This window comes from Xyrauchen texanus, chromosome 10 (genome assembly GCF_025860055.1).
Source record: "Xyrauchen texanus isolate HMW12.3.18 chromosome 10, RBS_HiC_50CHRs, whole genome shotgun sequence".
Classification (NCBI taxonomy): domain Eukaryota; kingdom Metazoa; phylum Chordata; class Actinopteri; order Cypriniformes; family Catostomidae; genus Xyrauchen; species Xyrauchen texanus.
The window spans coordinates 768,942-795,776 of NC_068285.1; the positions used below are offsets into that span (position 1 = coordinate 768,942).

General features: G+C 46.0%; 2 protein-coding genes across 7 annotated transcripts in view; one reads left to right on the forward strand and one right to left on the reverse strand.

Annotated features, from left to right (window-relative positions):
• LOC127650633 (NACHT, LRR and PYD domains-containing protein 3-like) overlaps nt 1–26,368 on the forward strand; it is a 68,515-nt gene extending 42,147 nt beyond the window's left edge. The window contains exons 11-12 of the mRNA XM_052136192.1: nt 10,074–10,120; nt 24,249–26,368. Of these exons, the coding sequence (XP_051992152.1) occupies nt 10,074–10,120; nt 24,249–24,820 (619 nt within the window). The 3' untranslated portion in view covers nt 24,821–26,368. The remainder of the gene's footprint in view (nt 1–10,073; nt 10,121–24,248) is intronic.
• LOC127650631 (NACHT, LRR and PYD domains-containing protein 3-like) overlaps nt 1–26,835 on the reverse strand; it is a 280,247-nt gene that overhangs the window by 109,705 nt on the left and 143,707 nt on the right. The gene's annotated exons all lie outside the window — the stretch shown is intronic.

Genomic DNA, 26,835 nt, shown 5'->3' on the forward strand with positions numbered 1-26,835 from the left:
ACATCAACCAGACGTCTATTTGATGTGTGTTTACATCTTAACGAGATCTATTTTACATTGTTTGCTCATCTACAATATGTCTATGATATGACAAATATTGTCTTGAATGTCAATAAGACATTCAGCAGATGTCTTTGAGACATTTATGATCTAGAATGTTGTAAATCTGATATTTAAGATGTTTAGTAGATGTTGCTTTCCAGATGAAAATATATAAAACAGACATCAGAGATGTACGTATTAAACCTAAACACACACAGTCACAAACATTGTTACTCCTATCATTATGTGGACTCTCCATAGACACAATGATTTTTATAATATATATTCTATCCCCTAAACCTAACACTAACAGAAACATTTGGGATATTTACATTTTAAAAAAATTATATATTATATATATTTGAATTACAAGGACACTAGAGATGTCCTCATAAACCACATTTATAGCATAATACCTTCGTAACTACTAGTGTATAACCTAATAAAACCACCAAACACACACTCACAGACACACACACACACACACACACACACAGTGTACAGACAGACCGTATTGATGATTTCTGACTATATAGCTATGTATAAAAGAGGAAGTAAAACAAATACAGTACAGTAGACAAAACCCATTTGTTTATATGTTTAGTATATACAGTATTTTTTAATATATTTTTATCTATAAATGTTTTAAAATGACAAATCAAGAATTCAGTATATTACTGTCTACACTGTGAAGTGTCACATGACCTCATTCTAACAGATTTTGCATTCTTTTGATATTTTGTGTGTGGACATAACTCACTCTGGGGGCATTCAAGGGAATTCAGAAACTACTCATGAAAAGGGAAAAACAAAATTATTCATGGTTTTGATTTAGAAAAAACGCTTGAGTGTCTGATATTGCTGCATGAAGGTGTTTTTTGAAGCATTTTGTACATATTTAAACATTATTTTAATTATATTTGCAGTGTATTCTGCACACTTTCATTGGTCTGCATGTCAACAAAATATGAGACTCAGTTCCTAGATTAGTGTCACGTAAGACACAAAAGTTTGAACTTTGTTTGGGGGGTTATAATCCCTGTAGAACACCACCCCTCCTGAATCTTATTTAAAAGTGTTCGCAGTCATAAAATTATAATCCCCAACAAATCACCCCATATTAAGAACATTATTATTAGGGTCACTAATCACTAAATCCATCCATCTTCTAAAGCCAACTGTCCAATGCAGGGTCACATGTGCTGGAGCCTATCCCAGCTGTCTCGGGCCATAATCACTAAATCATAAACCCCAACTCATAGCCAAGATTCCCACCTGTCCTTTACAGTGCTTTTGGACTTTAGTTGATGACTTTAGGGCAGTCCCCTAAATACAGAAAAGGTGACAAAGGGCAAATTTGATTAAAGGTGCAGTATGTAAGATTCAGAAACCCTTGTTATTAATGACACCTGTGGCCGTGAAGTGAACTGCAGCAGCTTCCTGTTGCTCGTGATCACACACACACTCCATAGGGAGGCGAGCGAGCATTTACCAAAACAATGATGTAACCTACAAAGAGACTGAATGTGATTCACCGGCATCATGCTGACAGATGAGGTAGCATAATTAAAATGACACAGTTATGATTGTTTTACTACAAACTTTGAGACTGTATATTATATTTGAGTCTCCAGTGCTGGAACAGGACTAAAACAAAGTGTGGATATCGGTCTGACTATGTGAGACTGTAGTTTGAATAATCACTTTTCTTTGCATGATACCTTGACTGCATTTATACGATAGCCGATGTCGGTGTTAGCGAGCTAGCCAGCTTTATCAATAGCTGTTAGCTAAATGTGGTGTATGATGACAGTAGCTGTTTATAAAATAGACTGTACATTATAAATATGTGACACAATTCAGTATTGATGTGATTCATCACAACTGTCATTTTGATATATCGATGCACTATTGTTTTATAATAATTGATGATATATATTTTCTGTATAACCAAGTTACGTTACACTAATGAATGTGTCTTTTTGCATTATCTTGATCATTGTCTAGCATTCATTTCACGTGTTATTGTAGTTTAGCTCCTTATGATCCTTATGGCACAATATGTCACATGCTTTGCAGTTATGTAAGTTTACCTGTCCAATAAGAAAAACACCAATTCAGGGTCAGTTTTAATCCCCAAAACCAAACGAAGGTCCATCCAGGAATCAAATGCCCTGCCGATTTTCACTCTAGTTTTCACTCGACCACGATCACATTCCCGCTTAGCCAGACTTTCTGTTTGGAAAGTTTGTTGCATCGTCCCATGAAATCTGTGGAGGATAATATATTTAGATGCAAACGGATTGTGTTTATATGAAATGTTACGATGAGCTTATTTTCATTTTATATGATTTATTATTTGCTCAAGACTACAATATGTTTAATACTAATAATATGTTTTATTTGTAAAGTACTAAATAGGGTTTATAAAGTGCATTAGCATACAGGAAATGAACAGTGATACTGTAGCACATTTGCTTGTGTTGTGCTCTGTCACTGTATTAAGCTCATTTAAAAAGTGTTACAAATAAACACAATAGCACACAAATATGTTTCAAATGATGTACACTCTCATTAGATGATGACTCCAGTCAGATACTGACCTCAATAAAAGCTGTTTAATTTGACATTGAGCGGGTCGCCCCTCATGGATGCTGCCATGTTGACCGCACATAACAAACTGTCTTGCAGTTGATCAGTTACTACCACTAATAATATCAATAATGATCACAGATAAACGGTGTGACATCAAGCACCAAGAGCGAGCACACAACGGTCTCATCAGCCGCCAGAGAGATTACGAGTCGCAGCAGTCCATCTTACAGACATTTTTGTGTGGCGCAGCAGCAGTTAACAGGGGCGGTGCAGGATTTTTCACAGGGGGGGTCGGGCAGTGATCAGTCTGTGGTGTCAGTATAAAGTCCAAAACCACTGGTACTATTGGGACGAATAAGAGCCAGATAAAAACTTACTGCTGCACTTTTAAAAGCGGCGCTAACACTGATCTGGAGCCGTTTCATAACCCAGAATTAAAAGTGTTGCTAATCACCTTTCAGAGTTACAAGTGTGAAACGTTACTTTCCCCTTCTGTCGCTCTCTCCACGTTGTGTCGGAGAAGCGACACTAGGGGTCTCTCTTGAGCGCCGATATTCATCTCTGATCTTATTGAAAAGGGCCAATGGGAGTTGGCAGTCAGTATTTGCATACCCCGCCCCCGGACATACGGGTATTTAAGCGGGGCAAATACGGGAGTTCATTCAGAAAATTTCTTCGGAGCCGATGGTCTGTTTGCAGCTGACTGCGAGTTATACAAACCACTACGTTCCTGTTCCTCTGACGATCTGCATGCTGTTGGATTTGACGGCGCACAACAGCGGCTTTCTCTTCCCTTGCACGACGTGCATTGTTGCCCCTGAGCGCTTCGACAGCGCAGACACACACACACACACACTGTGTATTAAAAGAGTGTTTTTACTAAAAGAGTAAAATTCCCTCTAAAAGAGTAAACACAGCGGCGTTGAACGTCCTTTTCAGGACGCGTCTTTTTGAAGATGCCCTTCCGCCCCTGTGTTGTTCCTGGATGCGGTAGAGTGCTCTCCGCTTCAGACGGCCACAGGCGCTGTCTCGTGTGTTTGGGCCGCGATCACACCGAGGCAGCGTTTGTGGATGGCTCATGTTCTCACTGCGAGAACATGACCATGACCACGTTGCGGTCGCGGCTTGCTTTCAACCGGAAGCAAGCCACCCCAGCCGCACCCCGCATTGCTCCTTCTTCCCACGGGATTGAGGACGGTGCGGTTGGCGCTGGGGGCGATTTGGGGGCGGCAGCGGGTGCAGTTTCGCCGGGTAGCCCCCCGCGAACCTCCCGTTCCCCGACACGCTCGATGGTCTCCGTCCACGCTCGCGGCGATAGCGGCTCGCCTCACGGCCTGGCTGTCTATCCTCCCGAGTTCGAAGCAGACGAGCTCGCCGCTGCATCGGAGAGTGCGGTGTCTGATGCTGAGGACTCCCCTGGACTGCCGCCTTCGGGCCAGCAGGCCCAGGCAGAGGCCGACGCTCAGATGACCGACATGCTTGCCCGGGCCGCCCGTAAGCGTGGGGCTGGATTGGAACACTCCATCCTCCCCACAGCCTTCGCGGTTGGACGATTGGTTCCTGGGGGCGGCGCACCGTTCGCTGCCTCGCACCCCCCCCGGTTCCTTTCTTCCCGGAGGTGCATGATGAGCTGACGTCTACGTGGAGAGCCCCGCTCTCCACTCGTCCAGGTGCCACCCGCTCCACTCTCTCCACCCTCGACGGCGGAGAGCGCCACGGGTACGACGCGATTCCCCAGGTCGATAGGGCAGTTGCGTACCATCTATGCCCCGGTAGCCCTACCTCCTGGCGGGGTCGCCCCGTACTCCCGTCCAAGCCCGGTAGGACAACATCCTCGCTCAACGCGAGAGCCTACAGCGCGGCCGGACGCGCTGCCTCCGCCCTGCATGCGATGGCCCTCCTGCAAGTCCACCAGGCCAAAGCTCTCAGAAACATGCACGGGGGTGGACCTGATCCTGATGTGCTGCAGGAACTGCGCTCAGCGACCGACCTCGCCCTGAGAGCGACGAAGGCCACAGCGCAGGCACTCGGACAGACGATGGCCACCCTAGTGGTCCAGGAACGCCATCTTTGGCTCAACCTGGTCGAGATGCGTGAGGCTGACAAGAACCGCTTCCTGGACGCACCTGTCTCCCAGATTGGCCTTTTCGGTGACACCGTCGAGGACTTCGCCCAACAGTTCTCCGCGGTGAAGAAGCAGACGGAGGCCATTTCGCACATCATGCCCCGCCGCAGACCTGCCGCTACGGGCCCTGCCCCGTCTGCCTGCCGAGGGCGTCCCCCTGCGAGGAAACCAGCTCCTGCTCCGCCTCAACCCGGGCCCAGCTCTCAGCCCCAGCGTCGAGCACTCCGCAGGCGGCGCACGCCCCCTGTCTCACAAACCTCCTCCAGGACCCGGAAGGCTCCCAAGCGTTCCTGAGACAGTCGACCCAGAGCCGAAGACGTTAGCTCCGGAGGTGGTAAGACCGCTCCGTCCCCCAGTGGAGGGACGGGTGGAGAATCCTTTGTTTTTTCATTTGCCACACCCCCTGACGGGGGCTGTGGTACCCACATTCTCAATAAAAGAGCTATTTCCTTTGCCTCTGGGTCACCTGGCCCGCAAATGCCGTTTTCACGGCAATGTGCTTTCAGATCACAACAGTCCCGGTACACCGGACGCGGCGATCCCGCCTTCCGCCTGCCCACGACTGCCCCCCGGCCGGCCGGTTCAGACGAGTCCAGAGGACGCCGACATCAGACCTCCTCCTCTGTCACGAACCCGCCCCCTGCCGGGTGCGCGGAGCAAGGTAAGTGCTTTGAGTCTATTCTCAGCACCCCAGCCTCAGGCCGCAACGAAGCCGCCCGACGCTGCATTACTTGTTCCGCCCCGCTGCGAGGCCCCGCCGGGTATGTCCAAAATACTCGTCCCTTTGGTGCCCCTAGCGCAGAGCTGGGAAGCGTGGCTTTCGCTTCCCAACGCATCACGCTGGCTGCACCGGACCATTCGACTCGGTTACGCAATTCAGTTTGCCCGGCTCCCGCCCCCCTTCAGGGGCGTCCGCTCTTCCGCAGTACACGGCGAGCACGCCAGTTCCCTGCGCACGGAAATCGCGACCCTCTTAGCCAAGGGCGCGGTAGAGCCCGTCCCTCCAACCGAAATGAGGAAGGGTTTCTACAGCCCTTACTTCATTGTACCCAAAAAAGGCGGTGGCTTACGACCAATCCTGGACTTGCGAGTTTTCAATCGGGCCTTGTTAAAACTCCCGTTCAAAATGCTTACGCAGAGAAATATTCTGGCTGGCGTTCAGCATCTAGATTGGTTCGCAGCGGTGGACCTGAAGGACGCGTACTTCCACGTCTCAATTCTGCCACGACACCGACCCTTCCTACGGTTCGCGTTCGACGGCCAGGCGTTTCAGTACAAAGTCCTCCCCTTCGGCCTGTCTCTGTCCCCTCGCGTCTTCACGAAAGTCGCAGAGGCGGCCCTTGCCCCGCTACGAGTAGCCGGCATCCGCATTCTCAACTACCTCGACGACTGGCTCATCCTAGCACACTCTCGAGAGTTACTATGCACACACAGAGACCAGGTGCTCCGGCACCTCAGCCGCTTGGGGCTTCAGGTCAACTGGGAAAAGAGCAAGCTCACTCCGGTTCAGAGCATCTCTTTTCTCGGGTTGGAGTTAGACTCAGTCTCAATGACAGCACGTCTCACGAGCGAGCGTGCTCAGTCGGTGCTGGACTGCCTCACTTCCTTCAAGCCAGGCGCAGTGGTCTCTCTAAAACTTTTCCCGAGGCTCCTGGGGCATATGGCGTCCTCCGCGGCGGTCGCGCCGCTCGGGTTGATGCATATGAGACCACTCCAGCACTGGCTCCAGACTCGAGTCCCGAGACAAGCATGGCACCACGGCACGCATCGGGTAAAGGTCACCCCCGCCTGCCTCAATACACTCCGACCCTGGACAGACCTCTGCTTTTTACGGGCAGGAGTGCCCCTGCAGCAGGTGTCCCGACGCGTTCTGGTCACAACCGACGCCTCCCGGTCCGGGTGGGGTGCTGTGTGCAGCGGGCACGCAGCGGCGGGCCGTTGGAAAGGGGCCCCGCTGCGTTGGCACATCAACTGCCTGGAGTTTTTGACCGTCCTTCTCGCTCTCAGGAAGTTCCTCCCGTTAGTTCGGGACAAACACGTCCTCGTGAGATCGGACAGCACCGCGGTGGTGGCGTACATAAATCGCCAAGGCGGCGTACGCTCCCACCACATGTCACAACTCGCCCGCCGTCTCCTCCTATGGAGCCAGCAGCGACTCAAGTCGCTGCGCGCCACTCACATCCCCGGCAAGCTCAATGTCGTAGCGGACGCGCTATCACGACAACGCCTGCCCGGCGGGGAGTGGCGGCTTCACCCCCAGTCGGTCCAGCTGATTTGGGAACGGTTTGGCAAGGCCCAGGTAGACCTGTTTGCCTCCCAAGAAACCGCCCACTGCCCGCTCTGGTACGCCCTAACAGAGGCTCCCCTCGGGACAGATGCGCTGGCACACAGCTGGCCCCCGGGGCTGCGCAAGTACGCATTTCCCCCAGTGAGCCTTCTTGCACCGGTGCTGTGCAAGGTCAGGGAGGACGAGGAGCAAGTCATGTTAGTGGCCCCCTACTGGCCCACTCGGACTTGGTTCTCGGAACTCAGGCTCCTCGCGACAGCTCCTCCCTGGCGAATTCCCCTGAGAAAGGACCTCCTCTCTCAGGGACGGGGCACGCTCTGGCACCCGCGCCCAGACCTCTGGAACCTCCACGTCTGGTCCCTGGACGGGACGCGGAAGAGCTAGCCGGCTTACCGGCGACCGTTGTGAATACAATCAACCAGGCCAGAGCCCCCTCTACCAGGCACCTTTACGCCCTAAAGTGGCGCCTGTTCGCAGATTGGTGTTCTTCCCGAACTGAAGACCCGCAGAGGTGCGCTATCAAGTCTGTGCTCCTATTCCTACAGGAGAGGCTGGACAGGAGGCTGTCCCCGTCCACCCTCAAGGTGTATGCCGCCGCCATTGCCGCCCACCACGACCCTGTAGACGGCAAGTCCTTGGGCAAGCACGACCTGATCCTCAGGTTCCTGAAAGGCGCCCGGAGGTTAAATCCCTCCCGGCCAGGCCTAGTTCCCTCCTGGGATCTCTCGGTAGTCTTGGCGGGACTCCAGAGACCCCCCTTCGAGCCGCTTGAATCAATTGGACTCAGGACCCTCTCTCTTAAGACGGCCCTGCTGATCGCGCTCGCCTCTATCAAGAGGGTCGGGGACCTGCAAGCGTTCTCTGTCAGCGACACTTGCCTGGAGTTCGGTCCGGCAGATACGTCTGTAATCCTAAGACCGCGACCGGGCTATGTGCCCAAGGTCCCTACCACACCATTCCGAGATCAGGTAGTGAACCTGCAAGCGCTGCCCCGGGAGGAGGCAGACCCAGCCCTGTCGTTGCTGTGTCCAGTGCGCGCCCTGCGCATTTACCTGGACCGCACACAGAGCTCCAGACGCTCTGAGCAGCTCTTTATCTGCTTCGGGGGACGGCAGAAAGGGAATGCCGTCTCCAAACAGAGGCTTGCCCACTGGGTCGTTGACGCCATCACACTGGCTTATCACACCCAGGCCGTGCCCCTACCCTTGCGGGTCCGAGCCCACTCAACAAGAAGTGTTGCAGCCTCGTGGGCACTGGCCAAAGGCACCTCCCTAGCAGACATTTGTAGAGCCGCGGGTTGGGCAACACCCAACACCTTCGCGAGGTTTTACAACCTCCGCGTCGAGTCGGTTGCGTCTCGTGTTTTCTCAGGTCCGAGCCCGTAGAACTCGGTAACACGTAGACCGACCGGCCGGGTGGATCGCTTGCATCCAGCGCCCTTTTCCTGACGTCAAGGTTAAGTAGTGCGCCTTCTTCCCAGGAAGCGCCCCACTCCGAGTCGGGCCCCTGGTCGATTCCTCCCTAGCCCTCCGGGTCCGCGGTTCAGCGGAGGAACTCGCCGACCCAAGCCACTGCGGGTACCCTGATGGCTACCCTGTACTGGTATAGGTGCTCCACAGGTAAAAGAAGGCCTCCTGCTTGGACGCCCCCTGTGTGTAATTCCACGGTCCTGTCCCCTTACGAGCGGACCCCCGTGTCTCCCTTAGGCAGTTACAGCTGCCTCGGTCGCCGTGCTGTAGCAACTCCCCCCTTTCAAGGCTGGATCTACCACCGCACCATACTTTCCACACGAGCCCTAAGACGGCCGTGTGATGTGTCTACCACTTTTCCTCCCCAAGAAAAAGGGCAGGCGTGGTCTCCGCAGGGTCTGGGAAGACCCCCTTCCCTATATGCGTGTAAGGGCCCCGGCCGTGATTGCTCTATGCGAGAAACATAGAGAGAAAAGAGGCCCAGCCAGGCTGGCCCGTTCCCATGTTGGCAAACATCGCCTTGTTCCCCTCTCAGGGTAACTAGAAGGATCCTGATGTTCTTATGGGGCATTGGGGAAGGGTACGTGCAGCAGGGACAGATGATGCGTGGCACTGGATGGGATCCCTGCCCGCCTCTGTGTCTGCGGTTCACGTACACGGTTCAGCACATGGCAAGATTGGAATGGGTCCCCTAGTGTCGCTTCTCCGACACAACGTGGAGAGAGCGACAGAAGGGGAACGTTTGGTTACGTATGTAACCTCCGTTCCCCGAGGGAGGGAACGACACGTTGTGTCTTTCCTCCGCCATGTCACTGAACCGAGCCACTGTTGTGGCCGGACCATTTCCCGGCTCCTCAGAAAAATCCTGAATGAACTCCCGTATTTGCCCCGCTTAAATACCCGTATGTCCGGGGGCGGGGTATGCAAATACTGACTGCCAACTCCCATTGGCCCTTTTCAATAAGATCAGAGATGAATATCGGCGCTCAAGAGAGACCCCTAGTGTCGCTTCTCCGACACAACGTGTCGTTCCCTCCCTCGGGGAACGGAGGTTACATACGTAACCAAACGTTACTGGAGGTTAAAGCGGGGTTAAAAGACAATAACCCAGGGTTAAGTGCCGTGTGAAAGCACTTGAGTTTATTGTTGGTGGGATGTTGTGTGTGTATTGCAGGGGTGTCAAACTCAGTTCCTGGACCCCTCACACCCCTCATGTGTTGTAAGACTGTCAGTGGATTGAAATATTGAATCACGATTAATCACATATTTGTTTTGTTGTTAGTGTTAACACATTCAGTTCCAGGAAAACTAAATAACAGTCCTGTGTGTCATTATTAGAGTCTTTTCTGAAAGTTTCAACTAGTTGATAAAAAATTAGGCTATAAAACCATCAAACTTTTACATGCCAATAAAGCTAATAAATATAATTTAATAAAGAGAGAGAAAGAGAGAGAGAGACATTCTCTGTCTGTTATTTCAGATAAAAGCACTTTGAAGTAAGTTTCAGGTGAGCTGAATGTGATGTCATCATTTGTGTGTGTTTGTGTTTTTATAGTGTGGATCATGGAGGAGAGTTCAGGATTACAGCAGGACTACACAAATGTAGGTCTACACACACACACACATGCACACACACACAAGCGCACACACACACTCACACAAGCGCACACACGCTCACACACACACGCGCTCACACACGCTCTCACACACACGCTCACACATACACACACATACGCTCACTCACTAACTCACACACACTCACACACACACACTCACTCACTCACTAACTCACACACACTCACACACACACACACACACGCTGTTTTCCTCCCGGTTTCTGTCTTGCTTTCACTTTCACTTTCGCAGGTTTAATGTTCTGGTTGGTTTTCTCCACTGTCAATCATCCGGAGTAATCCGACGTGAATTTAAGGTGAAAGGATTTATTTATTTTAGGGGCTGCATGTGTAAACTGGAGGAGCTGAACACTGAAGCTGCAGTCCCGACGGGGTTAGGAGATTAGGTGTGAAGGTAGATCGGGGGGTGTAGGTAGTTTTTTTGTAAATAGTGTTGATGGTTCAAAGGGAGATGGTGACGGTAATGCAACAATGGGTTTGTGAAACACCGAGAGCTCCTCATTCAGATATTTCGGATGTTTAGACGCTCGCTTTGATAACTTGTTCTCTTGTTAGTTTTGACTGATTTTGACTTTGTTTGTAATCTGTGAATTTATAATTCATCTTGTTTTTTGTTTGTTTGTTTTGATTGATCAAACTGTTTATCTGTCAGTGTGTCGCTTTTACACGACATTATCTCACTGTCCGTTGTGTTCATTCCTTCACATTTCTGAGTTATTGGATTATTTTGAGTTTGTGCTGCAGGAAATGGGAAGGGTAAATGATGTCACGTGACGTACATTGTGCACACTTAGAATATTCTGTTGTATAAACACACTCGGTCAGGGGCAAGTGACACCCGCTGTCATTTGTTGTTTGGTTAGTGAAGTTTAGATATGACGTCACGGACGCTGAAGATTTTTGTTTCTTCAATTTATTTTGCCTTTGTGAGATTTATTAGATTAAAAATATTTGGAAGATTTGACATTTCGTTTTCATTTATTTGTCACTGTCCAATTCCTTTTCCTCCTCGTCTTCACTGTTGATACATGTTGTAAATATTGTAAATAACACGTGTAAATATTTCACTACACTCATGATTTACACAAACACACACTCACACACTCACTCACTCACACACTCTCAAACACTCAAACACAAACACACACTCACACACTCACTCACTCACACACTCTCACACACACAAACACTCACTCTCACAAACATACACACTCTCTCTCTCTCACACACACACACACACTCTTCCTCACACACAAACACACACACACACACTCTCTCTCTCACACAGTGTATATAAATATCGGGTCAGGAGTTCTGAAGCGCTCCTGCGCTACGCACATCGGCACCTCACACACACACACACACACACACACACACACACACACACACACACACGAGGCAGCAGCGACCCCTCCCAGCAGTGTTTATCTTGGCTTGTGTTGAGGTGAGTGGCAATGAACAAAAGATTAAACTACCAGTGCCTCGAATTTACTGCTGATTAGCCAAAGACAAATATAGTTAACCTGTGTCTTGCTAGCATGCATGCCTCATGAGCTACTAGCTAATGTAATAAGTTAGTACAGTTTAGCTAAGGCAAATATATCATGGCCATACAGTGCTACTGTACTAAATGGGGACCCTACAGGTGAATACAGTGTGTGTGTCTAATAACATCATCACAATCGATAAACTGATATGCAAATTAGGCGTCAACTAGTTAAAATGCGCATATTTGCATCTAATTGACAGAGCAATGCAGGTAAATAGGATAAACAAAATAATTAAAGCATATCACCACAGAACGTCCCCAGTTAATGACTTACATACATCAAGAGTCTTTCCCCCTGAAATTTAGAAATCTAAATTGGTGAATTTAGAAGAAATCTACAGATGCAAACAGATGGAGGATAGTAAGTTTAAAACAAACTCCATCTAAATGTGGATTTTGAAGGTTTTATTTGATGATGATGATACAGTCCTCCCTCAAATGTGAAACTAAGTCCATGTCACCATCAGTTATTGTGTATGTGTGTGTGTGTACATGCATAGCAATAATAATATTATATTTTTGTATAATATATTATGTACATATTATGTATTGGATTAAAACATTCAGGCAATTCAGTATTCTGATGCTTGGTTTCAAATTATTAGTAAAACACGCCCCTCTGCTTGATGCAGTTATTTAGGTTATTCTAAATATATACTTGAAACTAGTAGCATAGAAAACATGCACATTGTGGCATGTTTCCTTTGCTGCTCTATACACCTAGTGAATACTAAGGAGACCATGGTTTCTGTGTGAACTGATTATTTTGTAGACATCTTTTGAAAATAAAACTATTGCGTGAGTTTGAGGAAGATAAAATTAATTAACTTTTTAAATAAATTTTTTAAAAAGGAAGTCAGAGTTGTGTTAATAACACAATTTTTTTGTTTAAAAAAAAAAACTTAATTATGAGAAGTGCCCTTTTTTCACTTGAGCCCCTGCCCCTCAAAATGTCTGTGCACGTCCCTGCACACACACATACACACACTCTCACACACACAAACACACTCTATCTCTCACACACTCACACACACACACAAACACTCTCTCTCTCTCACACACAAACACACACTCACAGACACACAAACACACACTGTTTCTCACACACACACAAACACACACTCTCTCTCTCTCACACACAAACACACACTTTCTCTCTCTCTCACACACAAACACACACTTTCTCTCTCTCTCACACACACACAAACACACACACACTCTCTCTCAAACACTCACACAAACACACTCTCTCTCACACACGCAAACACACTCTATCTCTCACACACTCACACACACAAACACACTCTGACACACACACAAAAAAACTCACTCTCACACACACACATACACACAGACACACAAACACACACTCTTTCTCACACACAAACACACACTCTCTCTCTCTCACACACTTTCTCTCTCTCACACACACTCACAAACACACACACACACTCACAAACACACACACTCACACACACAAATTCACACACACACACAAACACACACACTCACACACACTCACAAACACACACACAAACACACACACACTCTCTCACACACACACTCTCTCACACATACACACTCACAAACACACACACACACACACTCACACACACAAATTCACACAAACACACACACTCACAAACACACACACTCTCTCTCTCACACACACTCACACACAAACACACTCACACACACACACAAAGACACACACACTCACACACACACACATGTTGTGTTTCCATGTTTTATGGGGACTTTCCATAGACATAATGGTTTTTATACTGAACAAACTTTATATTCTATCCCCTAATCCTAACCCTACCCCTAAACCTAACCCTCACAGAAAACTTTCTGCATTTTTACATTTTCAAAAAACATAATTTAGTATGATTTATAAGCTGTTTTCCTCATGGGGACCGACAAAATGTCCCCACAAGGTCAAAAATTTCGGGTTTTACTATCCTTATGGGGACATTTGGTCCCCACAAATTGATAAATACACACTCACACACACACACACAGACAAACACACACACACACACTCACACACACAAATTCACACAAACAAACACACACACTCACTCACACTCACAAACACACACACTCTCTCTCACACACACACAAACACACACACACACAAACTCACACACACAAACACACACTCTCTCAAACACACACAAACACACTGTAGGTGCCAGGTTTGGGTTGATGTCTTTTATTTTTAAATTTTTACTTTCAGTTTGTTACGTCACTTGTTGTAGGTGCATATTACCTGTTAGTTTGCGTGTGGTTAGTATGTAGGAAGGGGGTGAGTTGCTGGGACGCTCACTTTCTGTTGACCGTTTTCATTTCATTTAGCTTAATTTCACTTCATTGCTTTTTTGCTTACTTTACTGTCAACATCCATCATGTTCGTTTCAATGTTACAATAAACCATCTGGATCTGCAGTGGAAACGCGTCAACTTTTATTCCCTCTACTCAGCCTCTTAGCGGTTACTGGCTGCCGCTATACTTAGTCAACAGAAAGTGACTACTGTTGGATTTTGCATCGTGGATTGGAAAGGACAACGCATGAGAAATGCTGACGCGCACACTGAATTGAGATCGCGCTTCTGTATCCTGACGGCAGAAGAGGTATATGAGCGGTTTTGCTATGTTTGGCTGCATCATATTTTATATTGGATGAGAAGACGCTGTTGTCGCCGGCCGTGCAGTGTTTCTGTGCCGCTTATTGGATGGAATGCGGTTGTGGAATGAAGTGTGCTGCGCCCATTCATGAAATTGTTGGCTTGATCTGGGCGTTGAATACGGTGCTGTTTGGATTACTAGGATTGCGTTGTTTGAGAAATGGACGCAGATGAGGCTGCGCACGCTGCTGTGAGTAGCAAAAGAGAGCCCAAGCTTACAGCAAAGGCCTTGGTGCTTAAAATTGAGGCATTGCAAAAGGATCGCAAGGCTAAGGTGAATCAAATGAAGAGCTTGATTTTATCAATGAAAGATCTCATGGAATGTGAGGAAAATGCTTTGCAAGTGTCTTCAATGGTGGGATCTTTGAAATGTTTGAAAGATGATGCTTCTGTGTTGCACAAAGAAGTACTTCCCTTTCTTCCTCCTGATGAACAAAACAAACAAAACGAGTGGTTTGATACAGTTTCTAAGCACAATGATGGATTTGTGGAAGATGTTGAACAATGGTTGAATGAAGCTAAGAATCTGAGGCAAAATGCTCAAATAACAGAATCAAATTCTATTCTAGCGTTATGCAAATCTTTGCCCATCACTTTCTGTCATTCATGATTCAAGAGCAATGGATAATTTTGCTGAACCTCAACTGAGTTGTGATTCTAATATCCCATCTTCAGCTGAACCAGTTTCATCGTCTCATAATATTAATATTCCAAGTAAATATCAGAACTATGATATGGATGAAGGGGATGTGCAGAATCAAATACAGCCAACTGATAGTGTCTCTAACGTGGGCAGGAAAACGACAACAACTCATGGATCTTGAACCAGTCGATATTCCATTGTATCTGCTCATCTTGAGGTTAAGGTCGAAATGGAAGCCTTGTTGGCACATCAGAAAATGTTATCACGGAAACATATATTGGAGAAGGAAGAGGAGGATTTGAGGAGGAGAAAAGAACAACTGGAACTGGACACTAAAATTGCTGTATCCATGGCCAAGATGAAAGTGTATAGCAATGTGAGATCAGAACAAAGTGATTGTACGAATTCTTCTGATGCCAGTGCATTTAGGGTGAGAAATACTGGAACCAGTTCTCTTAACCCTAATGTGGAACCATTTTTACCTTCAAGTTCACATTCAATGCCACTACAGCCACCTGTATCTTATACACGGGCTCAAGCCGCACCAGATAATCCAATGCGTTTTCCAACTCTGTCAGGTCAACAACAGATTGTAAATTCTAACACAAGGTTGACACATTCTATGTTACTCAGCATCAGTCATGATGGTGGACATGGTCCTGGACTGCAGGGTGCATATGGATCGAGTTTACAGGATGGTTTGGAAGGAGGAAATATCATTAAACTTATTGACAAGCAAAATGAAATTGCTTCCCTATTAGTTCAGCAACACAACTTATCTTCACTTCCACCAAGGAAGGTCCCATTCTTTGATGGAGATCCATTGCGTTATCACAACTTTATACGAACATTCGAAGAGGTGGTGGAAAAGAATGCAAGTAGCCATGCAGATTGCTTGTATTTCTTGGAGCAGTACACTAGAGGGCAACCTAAGGAGCTTGTTCGAAGCTGTCAATTGATGATTCCTTCGCAAGGGTATATAAATGCTAAGGCCTTGCTTAAGGAGCATTTCGGCAATGAGGTAAGGATAGCCTCAGCTTACATGAAAAGAGCACTCTCATGGCAAATTATAAGATCTGAGGATGCTAAGGCTCTACAGGACTACAGCTTATTTCTTAGGAGTTGCTGCAATGCTATGCAGAATATTTGTTACATGAATGAGTTAAATCTTGCCTCTAATATGCAAATTGTTCTTGCAAAACTTCCTTATAAGCTCAAAGAAAGATGGAGGATTGTAGCATATGATTTACAGGAAAGACGTAACCATCCAGCTTTCTTTTCTGATATTGTGGACTTCATAGAAAGACAGGTGAAAATAGTCACAGATCCGGTATTCGGAAGCATTCAAGATGTTCTGCCTAGTGGAGGTAGAAACCTGAATACCAAATTTCCTAATTTTAAACCTAGAAGTAGTTTTGCCACCACAGTCACTGCAACTGGTGCAAAGGATTGTAGTGGGAAGGCTGTGAATAAAACCTGTCTCTTCTGTGAAGGAGCACATGCATTGGACTTCTGTAAAAGGCTTGTTGAAAGATCTCATGCAGAAAAGATTAATTTTCTGAAGAAAAAGGGGATTTGTTTCGGTTGCTTATGTACAGGACATTTCAGCCGTGATTGTAAAGAGAGAAGCATATGTAAGATATGTCAACTCAAACACCCACGTCTTCTTCATATTTTTCCATCAGAGAATAAGGGCATTCTGTATAAAGATGAGTCCAAGTCAACAGTGGGAAGTGCTTTGGTCTCGCTGCAGTCCAGTGCCCTTACTGGGGCTGGTAAAGAGAATTGTGCATTGTCTATCGTTCCTGTATGTGTGAAATCAAAGAAAGGAAGCAAAGTTGTGACCACCTATGCTTTTCTGGACTCTGGAAGCTCTGCATCTTTCTGCACAGAGAGTTTGATGTCCAAGCTCAATCTCTCGGCAAAGAAAGTTAACATTCTAATGAGAACCATGAGTCAGGACAAATCCATTTGCTGTTATGTTCTGAAGGATCTTGAAGTGTCAGGATTGAATCAAGAGCATTACTGTGCTTTACCAGAGGTATACACTCAGAAGACCATGCCTGTAAGTAAAACAAACATCGCCACACAAAACGATCTTGCTTGTTGGCCTCATTTAAGTCATCTATGTTTGCCTTCAATTGATGCTGATGTGGAGTTGTTGATTGGTGCTAATGTGCCAGAGGCTTTGGAGCCATGGCAGATTATTCGCTGTCAAAACAGTGGCCCATACGCCATTAAGACCATGTTTGGATGGGCAGTTAATGGACCAATCAAGTGACAGAAAGAGTATGCTGTTAAGGAACATTCTCACATGACTGTTAATAGGATCACAGTTATGAAACTGGATGAGTTATGGGAGCAACAGTTTAAGAGTGACTTTCCTGAATGTGTCGAAGAGGAACTGCAAGGATTGTCAAAGGAATATCATCAATTCATGGATTTTACATTTACATTTACATTTATTCATTTGGCAGACGCTTTTATCCAAAGCGACTTACAAAAGAGGAAGAACATCAGCGAATCATCTTTGGGAGACAGTGGTACAAAAAGTGCAATATTACAAAGTTTCACTATCATCATAATAGTATACAAAACAGATTTAAGTGCAACAAGAAATGTAATTATTATTTTTTTATTTATTTTTTTAGTGACCGGTTAAGTGCTTTTGGAAAAGATGTGTTTTTAGCCGTTTTTTGAAGATAGAGAGAGAGTTAGCTTCCCGGATTGAGTTGGGAAGGTCATTCCACCACCGTGGTATGATGAAACTGAAAGTCCGGGAAAGTGTTTTGGTGCCTCTTTGGTTTGGTACGACAAGGCGACATTCCTTAGCCGACCGCAGACTTCTGGTGGGAACGTAGCTCTGCATAAATGTTTTTAGGTATGCTGGAGCAGACCCAGTGACTGTTTTATATGCCAGCATCAGGGCCTTGAATTGAATACGTGCATGCACCGGCAGCCAGTGGAGAGAGACAAAGAGTGGTGTAACATGTGCTCTCTTAGGTTCATTAAAGACCAGACGTGCTGCTGCATTCTGGATCATTTGCAGAGGTCTAATAGCACATGCAGGAAGGCCTGCAATGAGAGCGTTACAGTAGTCCAGTCTAGTTATGACAAGGGACTGACCGAGCAGTTGTGTGGCATGTACAGAGAGGAAGGGTCTTATCTTCCTGATATTGTAGAGTGTAAATCTACAAGATCTTGCAGTTTTTTAAATGTGGTCTGTGAAATTTAGCTTATCATCAATGGTTACCCCTAGATTTCTTACCGTTTTGGAATGCGAAACTGTAGTTGGACCCAGTTGTACGGTGATGTTGTGTTTAACAGCAGGGTTGGCTTGAAAGACAAGGAGTTCGGTCTTGGCAGGGTTGAGTTGAAGGTGGTGTTCCTTCATCCAGGCCGAGATGTCTGCCAGACAGGCAGCGATTCGAGCGGTCACTGTGGTGTCGTTGGGCTGGAAAGACAAGTAGAGTTGCGTGTCATCAGCGTAGCAGTGGTAAGAGAAACCATGTGACTGGATGATGGGTCCCAGTGATGTTGTGTATATGGAGAAGAGAAGTGGCCCAAGCACTGATCCCTGAGGTACCCCAGTAAGTAACTGGTGTGGCTTGGATACTTCCCCTCTCCATGCTACCTCAAAGGACCTTTCTGAGAGATACGAGTTGAACCAGTCAAGCACAGTTCCATTGATACCCAGTTTAGAGAGGGTGGAGAGAAGGATCTGATGGTTGTCTGTGTCAAAGGCAGAAGAAAGGTCCAGCAAAATCAGAACGGATGATCTCGATTCAGCTTTCGCCTGTCTCAGCGACTCGATGACAGACAGCTGGGCAGTCTCAGTGGAGTGTCCACTTTTGAAGCCCGACTGATTGTCATCCAGCAGCTTGTTCTGTGAGAGATCGGCAGAGATCTGATCGAAAACTGCCCTTTCAAGTGTTTTTGCCATGAATGGGATGAGAGAGACTGGTCTGTAGTGTTCTATCTGGGCTAAAGTGCAGGTTTTTTCAGCAGTGGGGTTACTCGAGCCTGCTTAAATGTAGTGGGAAAAGTGCCTGCAAGAAGGGATGTGTTAATTATGTGTGTAAGTGCCAGTAGGATGGACGGAGAGATGGCCTGGAGAAGGTGTGATGAAATGGGGTCAAGGGAACAGGTTGTGGGGTGGTTGGAGAGGAGGAGTTTAGAGACCTCAGTGTCAGTTAAAGGAGAGAACATGGGGAAAGAAGGGTTGCCTACAGGAGCCAGGTGTTTGACAAGGTGTGGTGCTGTGAATGTATTGCTGATGGCTGTAACCTTATCAGTAAAAAATGTGGCGAATATATCTGCTGTCAGTGATGTGTCAGGTGGTGAAGGGGGAGGGCAGAGAAGTGTGTTAAATGTTCTAAACAAGCTACGATTTTGTTTCACAATCAGCAAGACTGACCAATGGGCATTATTCTATTGGTCTTCCACTTAAAAACAAAAGGGTAGTCATGCCAAGGAATAGAGCAATCGTGGAACAACGTGCTCTGAATCTTCAAAGAAGACTTCAAAGAAATGCTTCCTTTCATGCTGACTATACTACCTTTATGGAGAGTGTCATCGCCAAAGGCCATGCTGAACAGGTTCCCACAGCTGAACTGGAACGACTTGATGGACGTTTATGGTACATACCTCACCATGGTGTGTATCATCCTAAAAAGCAAAAGATAAGAGTGGTATTTGATTGCGGAGCATCATATCAAGGAACATCATTGAATGAGCATCTTTTGCAAGGTCCAGATTTTACAAGTCCGCTGGTGAGTGTTCTTGTGCGATTCAGAATGGAGTATGTTGCCATGATGGCTGACATAGAATCGATGTTTCATCAGGTTAAGGTAAATCCTTATGATTGTGATCTCTTGAGGTTTCTTTGGTGGCCTGGAGGAAACATTGATGCGAATCTGGAAGAATACAGAATGGTTGTGCATTTGTTTGGAGCTACGTCATCTCCAAGTTGCTCTAGCTATGCATTGAGAAAGTGTGCAGAGGACCATAAGGATCTGTATGATGCCAAGACCGTGGACATTGTCCATAATAACTTCTATGTAGATGACTGTCTTGTATCTGTGCCTACAGATTCAGAAGCTGTTCTATTGTAACAGAAGCTCACAGAAATGTGCGCTAAAGGTGGATTCCGATTAACCAAATGGATAAGTAACAGCCGCATTGTGTTAAATGCCATCCCTGAGGAAGACAGAGACAACAAAGTGAAGAACTTGGATTTGGAACATGACATGCTACCTTTGGAAAGAGCATTGGGTGTGCAGTGGTGTGCTGAGTCTGATGTCTTCAAATTCAAGGTGACCATCAAGGATAGACCTCTTACTCGAAGAGGAATTCTTTCTATCATTAGTTCCATCTATGACCCGCTTGGCTTTCTGTCTCCTGTGATTCTACGTGCCAAAATGATACTTCAAGATCTGTGTCGAGAAAAATTGGATGGGACAGCACTATTCCAACAGTGTACATTCAGCGATGGACGAGTTGGTTGGAGAAACTTCATGAATTGGAGAAATTCAAGGTCCGTAGGTGTTTAAAGCCTGAAAACTTTGGAGAAGCTATATCTGCCCAATTGCATCACTTTTCGGACGCCAGTGAGCAGGGTTATGGCATGGTGTCGTATTTACTACTTCATAATGATCAACAACGTGCCCATTCCTTTCTTTTAATGAGTAAGGCAAGAGTGACACATTTAAAACCTATCACTATCCCTCGTCTGGAGCTCACTGCTGCCACACTTGCTGGTCGCATGGACAAGTTGTGGAAGAGAGAGCTGAAGATAAAACTTCAGGATTCTGTATTTTGGACGGACAGTACCTCTGTCCACAAGTACATCCAAAATGAGACTTCTTGATTCAAATGCTTTGTAGCCAACCGAGTTGCTGAAATTCGAAGTGTTTCTGAAATCAGACAATGGAGGTATGTGAATTCTTCAAACAATCCAGCTGACCTAGCATCCAGAGGTCTACAGGTTGATTCATTCTTAAAGAACCAGATATGGATTTCTGGTCCTCAATTTCTTGTTCAACCACAAGAGTTGTGGCCCATGGATCCTTCTGATGTAGGTGAGATGTCGTCTTGTGACCCAGAAGTAAAAAAGAGTGTTCTGGTGAATGCTGTGCAAGTTCAACAAGAGTATGAGTTTATGCCATACTTTAATTACTACTCTTCATGGATGCGATTGAAAAAAGGTGTAGCTTGGATCCTTCGATTCAGGAATATCCTAATTGATCTCAGCAAGGAAAGGAAAAGGTTGATGACTGCTTACTCTGATATGGACAAGTTGCAACGAGAGACTGTTGTTAAGAAAGAGATATGAAAATTCAGATCCAATGTGCCTGCTAAATTGTTGTCTTCAGACGAGCTGGAAAGAGCTGAATTGGAGATTATCCGTCTTTGCCAAAGGAAGAGATATTCTGAAGAACTGGCTAGTCTGCGGAAAGATGGATTGGTAAAATGGAATAGTGAACTCTATAGACTTAACCCTGTGCTTCACTCCGATGTCATCAGAGTTGGGGGCGTCTGGACAAGGCTATGATGCCTGAAGAAGTTAAGCATCCGGTAATACTGGCCAAGGATCTACATATTTCAGATTTGATTCTGCGGCAAATTCATCATGACATTGGACATTGTGGACGGAATTATATGTTGGCTAATTTGTGGCAGAGATATTGGATCCCTGGTGCTAGCACAGCTATAAGAAGAATTTTGTCCAAGTGTGTGGTCTGCAGACGTCTTCATGGAATCCCGGGTCATCAGCAGATGGCAGATTTGCCACAAGATAGAGTCACACCTGACAAACCACCATTTACGCATGTTGGAGTGGAGTGCTTCGGTCCCTTTGAAGTAAAACGGGGAAGGAGCGTTGTAAAACGTGATATTCACATGTTTGACTATAAGAGCTGTTCACCTTGAAATAGCATATTCACTTGATACAGACTCTTTCATCCATGCATTAAGAAGATTTACTGCACGTCGAGGACAAGTTGTCGAGATCCGTTCAGACAATGGTACAAACTTTGTTGGTGCCCAACATGAACTGCAGGAGGCTATAAAAAACTGGAATCATAATCAGATCAATTCATTTCTGCTTCAAAAAGGAATTAAGTGGAACTTTAAGTGCTGGTTCGCACTTTGGCGGAATTTGGGAACGGATTATAAGATCAGTAAGGAAGATTTTAAATTATATGCTTAGAGGACAAAGTTTAGACGAGGAGGGTCTTTACACACTCCTTTGTGAAGTTGAATCAATCCTTAATAATCGTCCAATATCCAGAGCATCTCTGGATGTTAATGATTTGGAAGCCCTAACTCCTAACCATCTTCTCCTCTTGAAAACACAGCCGTCTTTACCACCTGGACTGTTTAAAAGTGATGATCTGTATTCACGACGACGTTGGCGACAGATCCAATACATGGCGGATCTATTTTGGGAGAGATGGATCGGGGAGTACCTACTTCAACTACAAGAACGCCAGAAGTGGCTGGTGAAGAAACGCAATTTTCAAGTGGGAGATATTGTGCTTGTAGTGGATGATACTGCCCCAAGGAGCTCATGGATTATGGGCAAGATTATTCAGATCACACAGGATAAAAGGGGATTGACACGTCAAGTAAGAATCAAGACCAAGAGTTCCTGCTTTACCAGACCCATTACTAAAGTTAGCTACCTTCTTGAAACGGAGGACTTCTAACTATTCTATGACCGACTGACTAATTGACCGACTGACTTATGAGAGCTCTCAAATGACTTACTGAAGACTTTGATTAAAGACTGTTTGATTGACCGGTTTACTTCAGTTGATTACGGACACTGTTCGCACATTGAAGAATTGGACATTTACACACATTTGTGTATACATTATTTATGAAATAAGATTTAGCGATTTCTATGTATGCAAATAATTACGCAGTGATGTATAATTTGCATGATTGTGTTGTAATTGTTATGATTATTACAGTTTTGGGGTGTAATAATCAGGGGCTGGAGTGTAGGTGCCAGGTTTGGGTTGATGTCTTTTATTTTGACATTTTTACTTTCAGTTTGTTACGTAACTTGTTGTAGGTGCATATTACCTGTTAGTTTGCGTGTGTTTAGTATGTAGGAAGGGGGTGAGTTGCTGGGACGCTCACTTTCTGTTGACCGTTTTCATTTCATTTAGCTTAATTTCACTTCATTGCTTTTTTGCTTACTTTACTGTCAACATCCATCATGTTCATTTCAATGTTACAATAAACCATCTGGATCTGCAGTGGAAACGCGTCAACTTTTATTCCCTCTACTCAGCCTCTTAGCGGTTACTGGCTGCCGCTATACACACACTCTCTCTCTCTCTCTCTCACACACACACTCTCTTAAACAAACAAACACACACTCTCTCTCTCTCTCTCTCTCTCTCACACACACAAACACTCACTCACAAACACACACACACACTCACACAAACACACACTTTCTCTCTCTCACACAGACACACACACTGGTTCAGTGATTGTTGTGTTTTAAGTGTTTTTTCTCTTCTTGTGTTCAGATGTCTGTGATCTCACACTGGATTCAAACACACACACACACTCACACATGTTTGGTTTCCATGTTTTATGGGGACTTTCCATAGACATAATGGTTTTTATACTGTACAAACTTTATATTCTAACCCTCACAGAAAACTTTCTGCATTTTTACATTTTCAAAAAACATAATTTAGTATGATTTATAAGCAGTTTTCCTCATGGGGACCGACAAAATGTCCCCACAAGGTCAAAAATTTCGGGTTTTACTATCCTTATGGGGACATTTGGTCCCCACAAAGTGATAAATACACGCTCACACATACACACAGACACACACACACTCACACACTCACACAAACACTCACACACACACACACTCACACACACACACACACTGGTTTAGTGATTGTTGTGTTTTAAGTGTTTTTTCTCTTCTTGTGTTCAGATGTCTGTGATCTCACACTGGATTCAAACACACACACTCACACACACACACTCACTATCACACACACACACTGGTTTAGTGATTGTTGTGTTTTAAGTGTTTTTTCTCTTCTTGTGTTCAGATGTCTGTGATCGCACACTGGATTCAAACACACACACACACACTCACTATCTCACACACACACACACACACTGGTTTAGTGATTGTTGTGTTTTAAGTGTTTTTTCTCTTCTTGTGTTCAGATGTCTGTGATCTCACACTGGATTCAAACACAGTAAACACTGAACTCATTCTGTCTGAGGGGAACAGGAAGGTGACACGTGTGAGAGAGCGTCAGTCATATCCTGATCATCCAGAGAGATTTGATGTGTGTCATCAGGTTCTGTGTAGAGAGAGTCTGACTGGACGCTGTTACTGGGAGACTCAATGGAGTGGAGGTGCTGCTGATATATCAGTGTCATATAAAGAAATCAGCAGGAAAGGAATGAGTGATGACAGTGTGTTTGGACTCAATGTAAACTCCTGGAGTCTGATCTGCTCTTATAACAGATTCACTGTCTGGCACAATAATAACTGTACTGACATACGTCCCCCTTCACACGACTGTAAGAGAGTAGGAGTGTATGTGGACTGTCTGGCCGGCACTCTGTCCTTCTACAGCGTCTCTGACACACACACACTCACACACTTACACACACTCATCACCACATTCACTCGACCCCTCTATGCTGGATTTGGAGTTTATCCTGATTCCTCAGTGTGTGTGTGTGTGTGTGAAATTGATCATCAGAGACACACACACACAACTGGATGAGTGAAATATACTCACTGTATCTCACATCAACACAACTCCAAACTCTTTCTAGAAATCATTTCACCAATTAAACTGATTGAATTCAATACAATGACAGTACTTTGTGTCTCACTGTGTTGTGATTGAACTTATTTACTATCAGATTCAATAATAAAAATAATGATTTTAAAATCCCAAATACTTCAAATGAATAAATGAGTCTATATATGAACTCTTTATTAAACGTTAATATAACTTCATTTTATTAAGTTTGCTTTGCAGAAATAATGCAATCGGTTTCCTTCATTTTGAAGTGAACTGAACATGTAAACTTTTACAGTGTTTGCAGGAAACACATTTAAAATACTGTCTTGTGTAAGACGATGTCATGTTTAAAGTATATTGTACAAAGTCTGGCTAAGTAATAACAGTTTGATATTGAAGAGAAGCAATTTGTAGTATTTGGAATAAGCCAAAGGTGTTACTGAGCATTTACTTTTACTCAAATATAATACACTTATGATTTATTACTTGTATGTTTCAAAGACACTCACAATAAATTTTTATAGTACTTGTAACACAAATAAAATACACTTTAATATCACTAATCAAACCTGTAATTACCCCACACTGACATATACTTAAAATAACCAAATGAGTGTTCACTGGAAAATAATAAAGCAAACAAACGATTCTTTCATACTTTGTATATTAACTTTGTGCATCATGGAAACCGTGGCCTCTGCCTGTGTTGGAAATGTTGTCTGTGGCTTTCACTTTGTTAGATCATTCAGCCAACAATGCAAGCAATGCCAGATCTTGCCTCCCATTAGACCTCCATAAGAACATATTAAACATATCAGAGTTTAACAGCTTGTAATGTTACTCTTCTCCCAGCTCAGCAGGCAGCAGGGGAATAGCACAAGACAAGAGACAAACATCAGCAGAAATTATTGAACAACAGTTTGACCAGCACAAATTCAACAAATATATTAATACTAATCACAATTGCTGCTTAACTGTCCTGTTATGCTGAAGATCACTAACATGGAAGATAAAGCAGCTGTAACCCGCACACACACACACACACAAGATGAGACAGTCACAATGTCGGGGCTACAGGCGCCGGCTCGCTGACCGTTGCAGACATGGGCGCTGGCTCGTTGGCCGTGGCGGGCATGGGCGCTGGCTCGTTGGCCGTGGCGGGCATGGGCGCTGGCTCGTTGGCTGGGGCGGGCATGGGCGCTGGCTCGTTGGCCGTGGCAGGCATGGGCGTTGACTTGCTGGCCGTGCCAGGCTTCGAGGCTGGGGCCGTGACAGGCCTCGGGACTGGGGCCGTGTCAGGCTTAGGGACTGGTGCCGTGACAGGCTTCGGGACTGGGGCCGTGTCAGGCTTCGGGACTGGGGCCGTGTCAGGCTTCGGGACTGGGGCCGTGACAGGCTTCGGGACTGGGGCCGTGACAGGCCTCGGGACTGGGGCCGTGTCAGGCTTCGGGACTGGGGCCGTGTAAGGCTTCGGGACTAGGGCCGTGTCAGGCTTCTGGACTAGGGCCGTGACAGGCTTCGGGACTAGGGCCGTGTCAGGCTTCTGGACTAGGGCCGTGACAGGCTTCGGGACTGGGGCCGTGACAGGCGTCGGGACTGGGGCCGTGTCAGGCTTCGGGACTGGGGCCGTGACAGGCTTCGGGACTGGGGCCGTGACAGGCCTCGGGACTGGGGCCGTGTCAGGCTTCAGGACTGGGGCCGTGTAAGGCTTCGGGACTAGGGCCGTGTCAGGCTTCTGGACTAGGGCCGTGACAGGCTTCGGGACTAGGGCCGTGTCAGGCTTCTGGACTAGGGCCGTGACAGGCTTCGGGACTGGGGCCGTGACAGGCCTCGGGACTGGGGCCGTGACAGGCGTCGGGACTGGGGCCGTGACAGGCCTCGGGACTGGGGCCGTGTCAGGCTTCGGGACTGGGGCCGTGTCAGGCTTCGAGACGGGGGCCGTGGTAGGCTTCGAGACGGGCTCAGGGGCAGACACAGGTGAAACAGGGTGA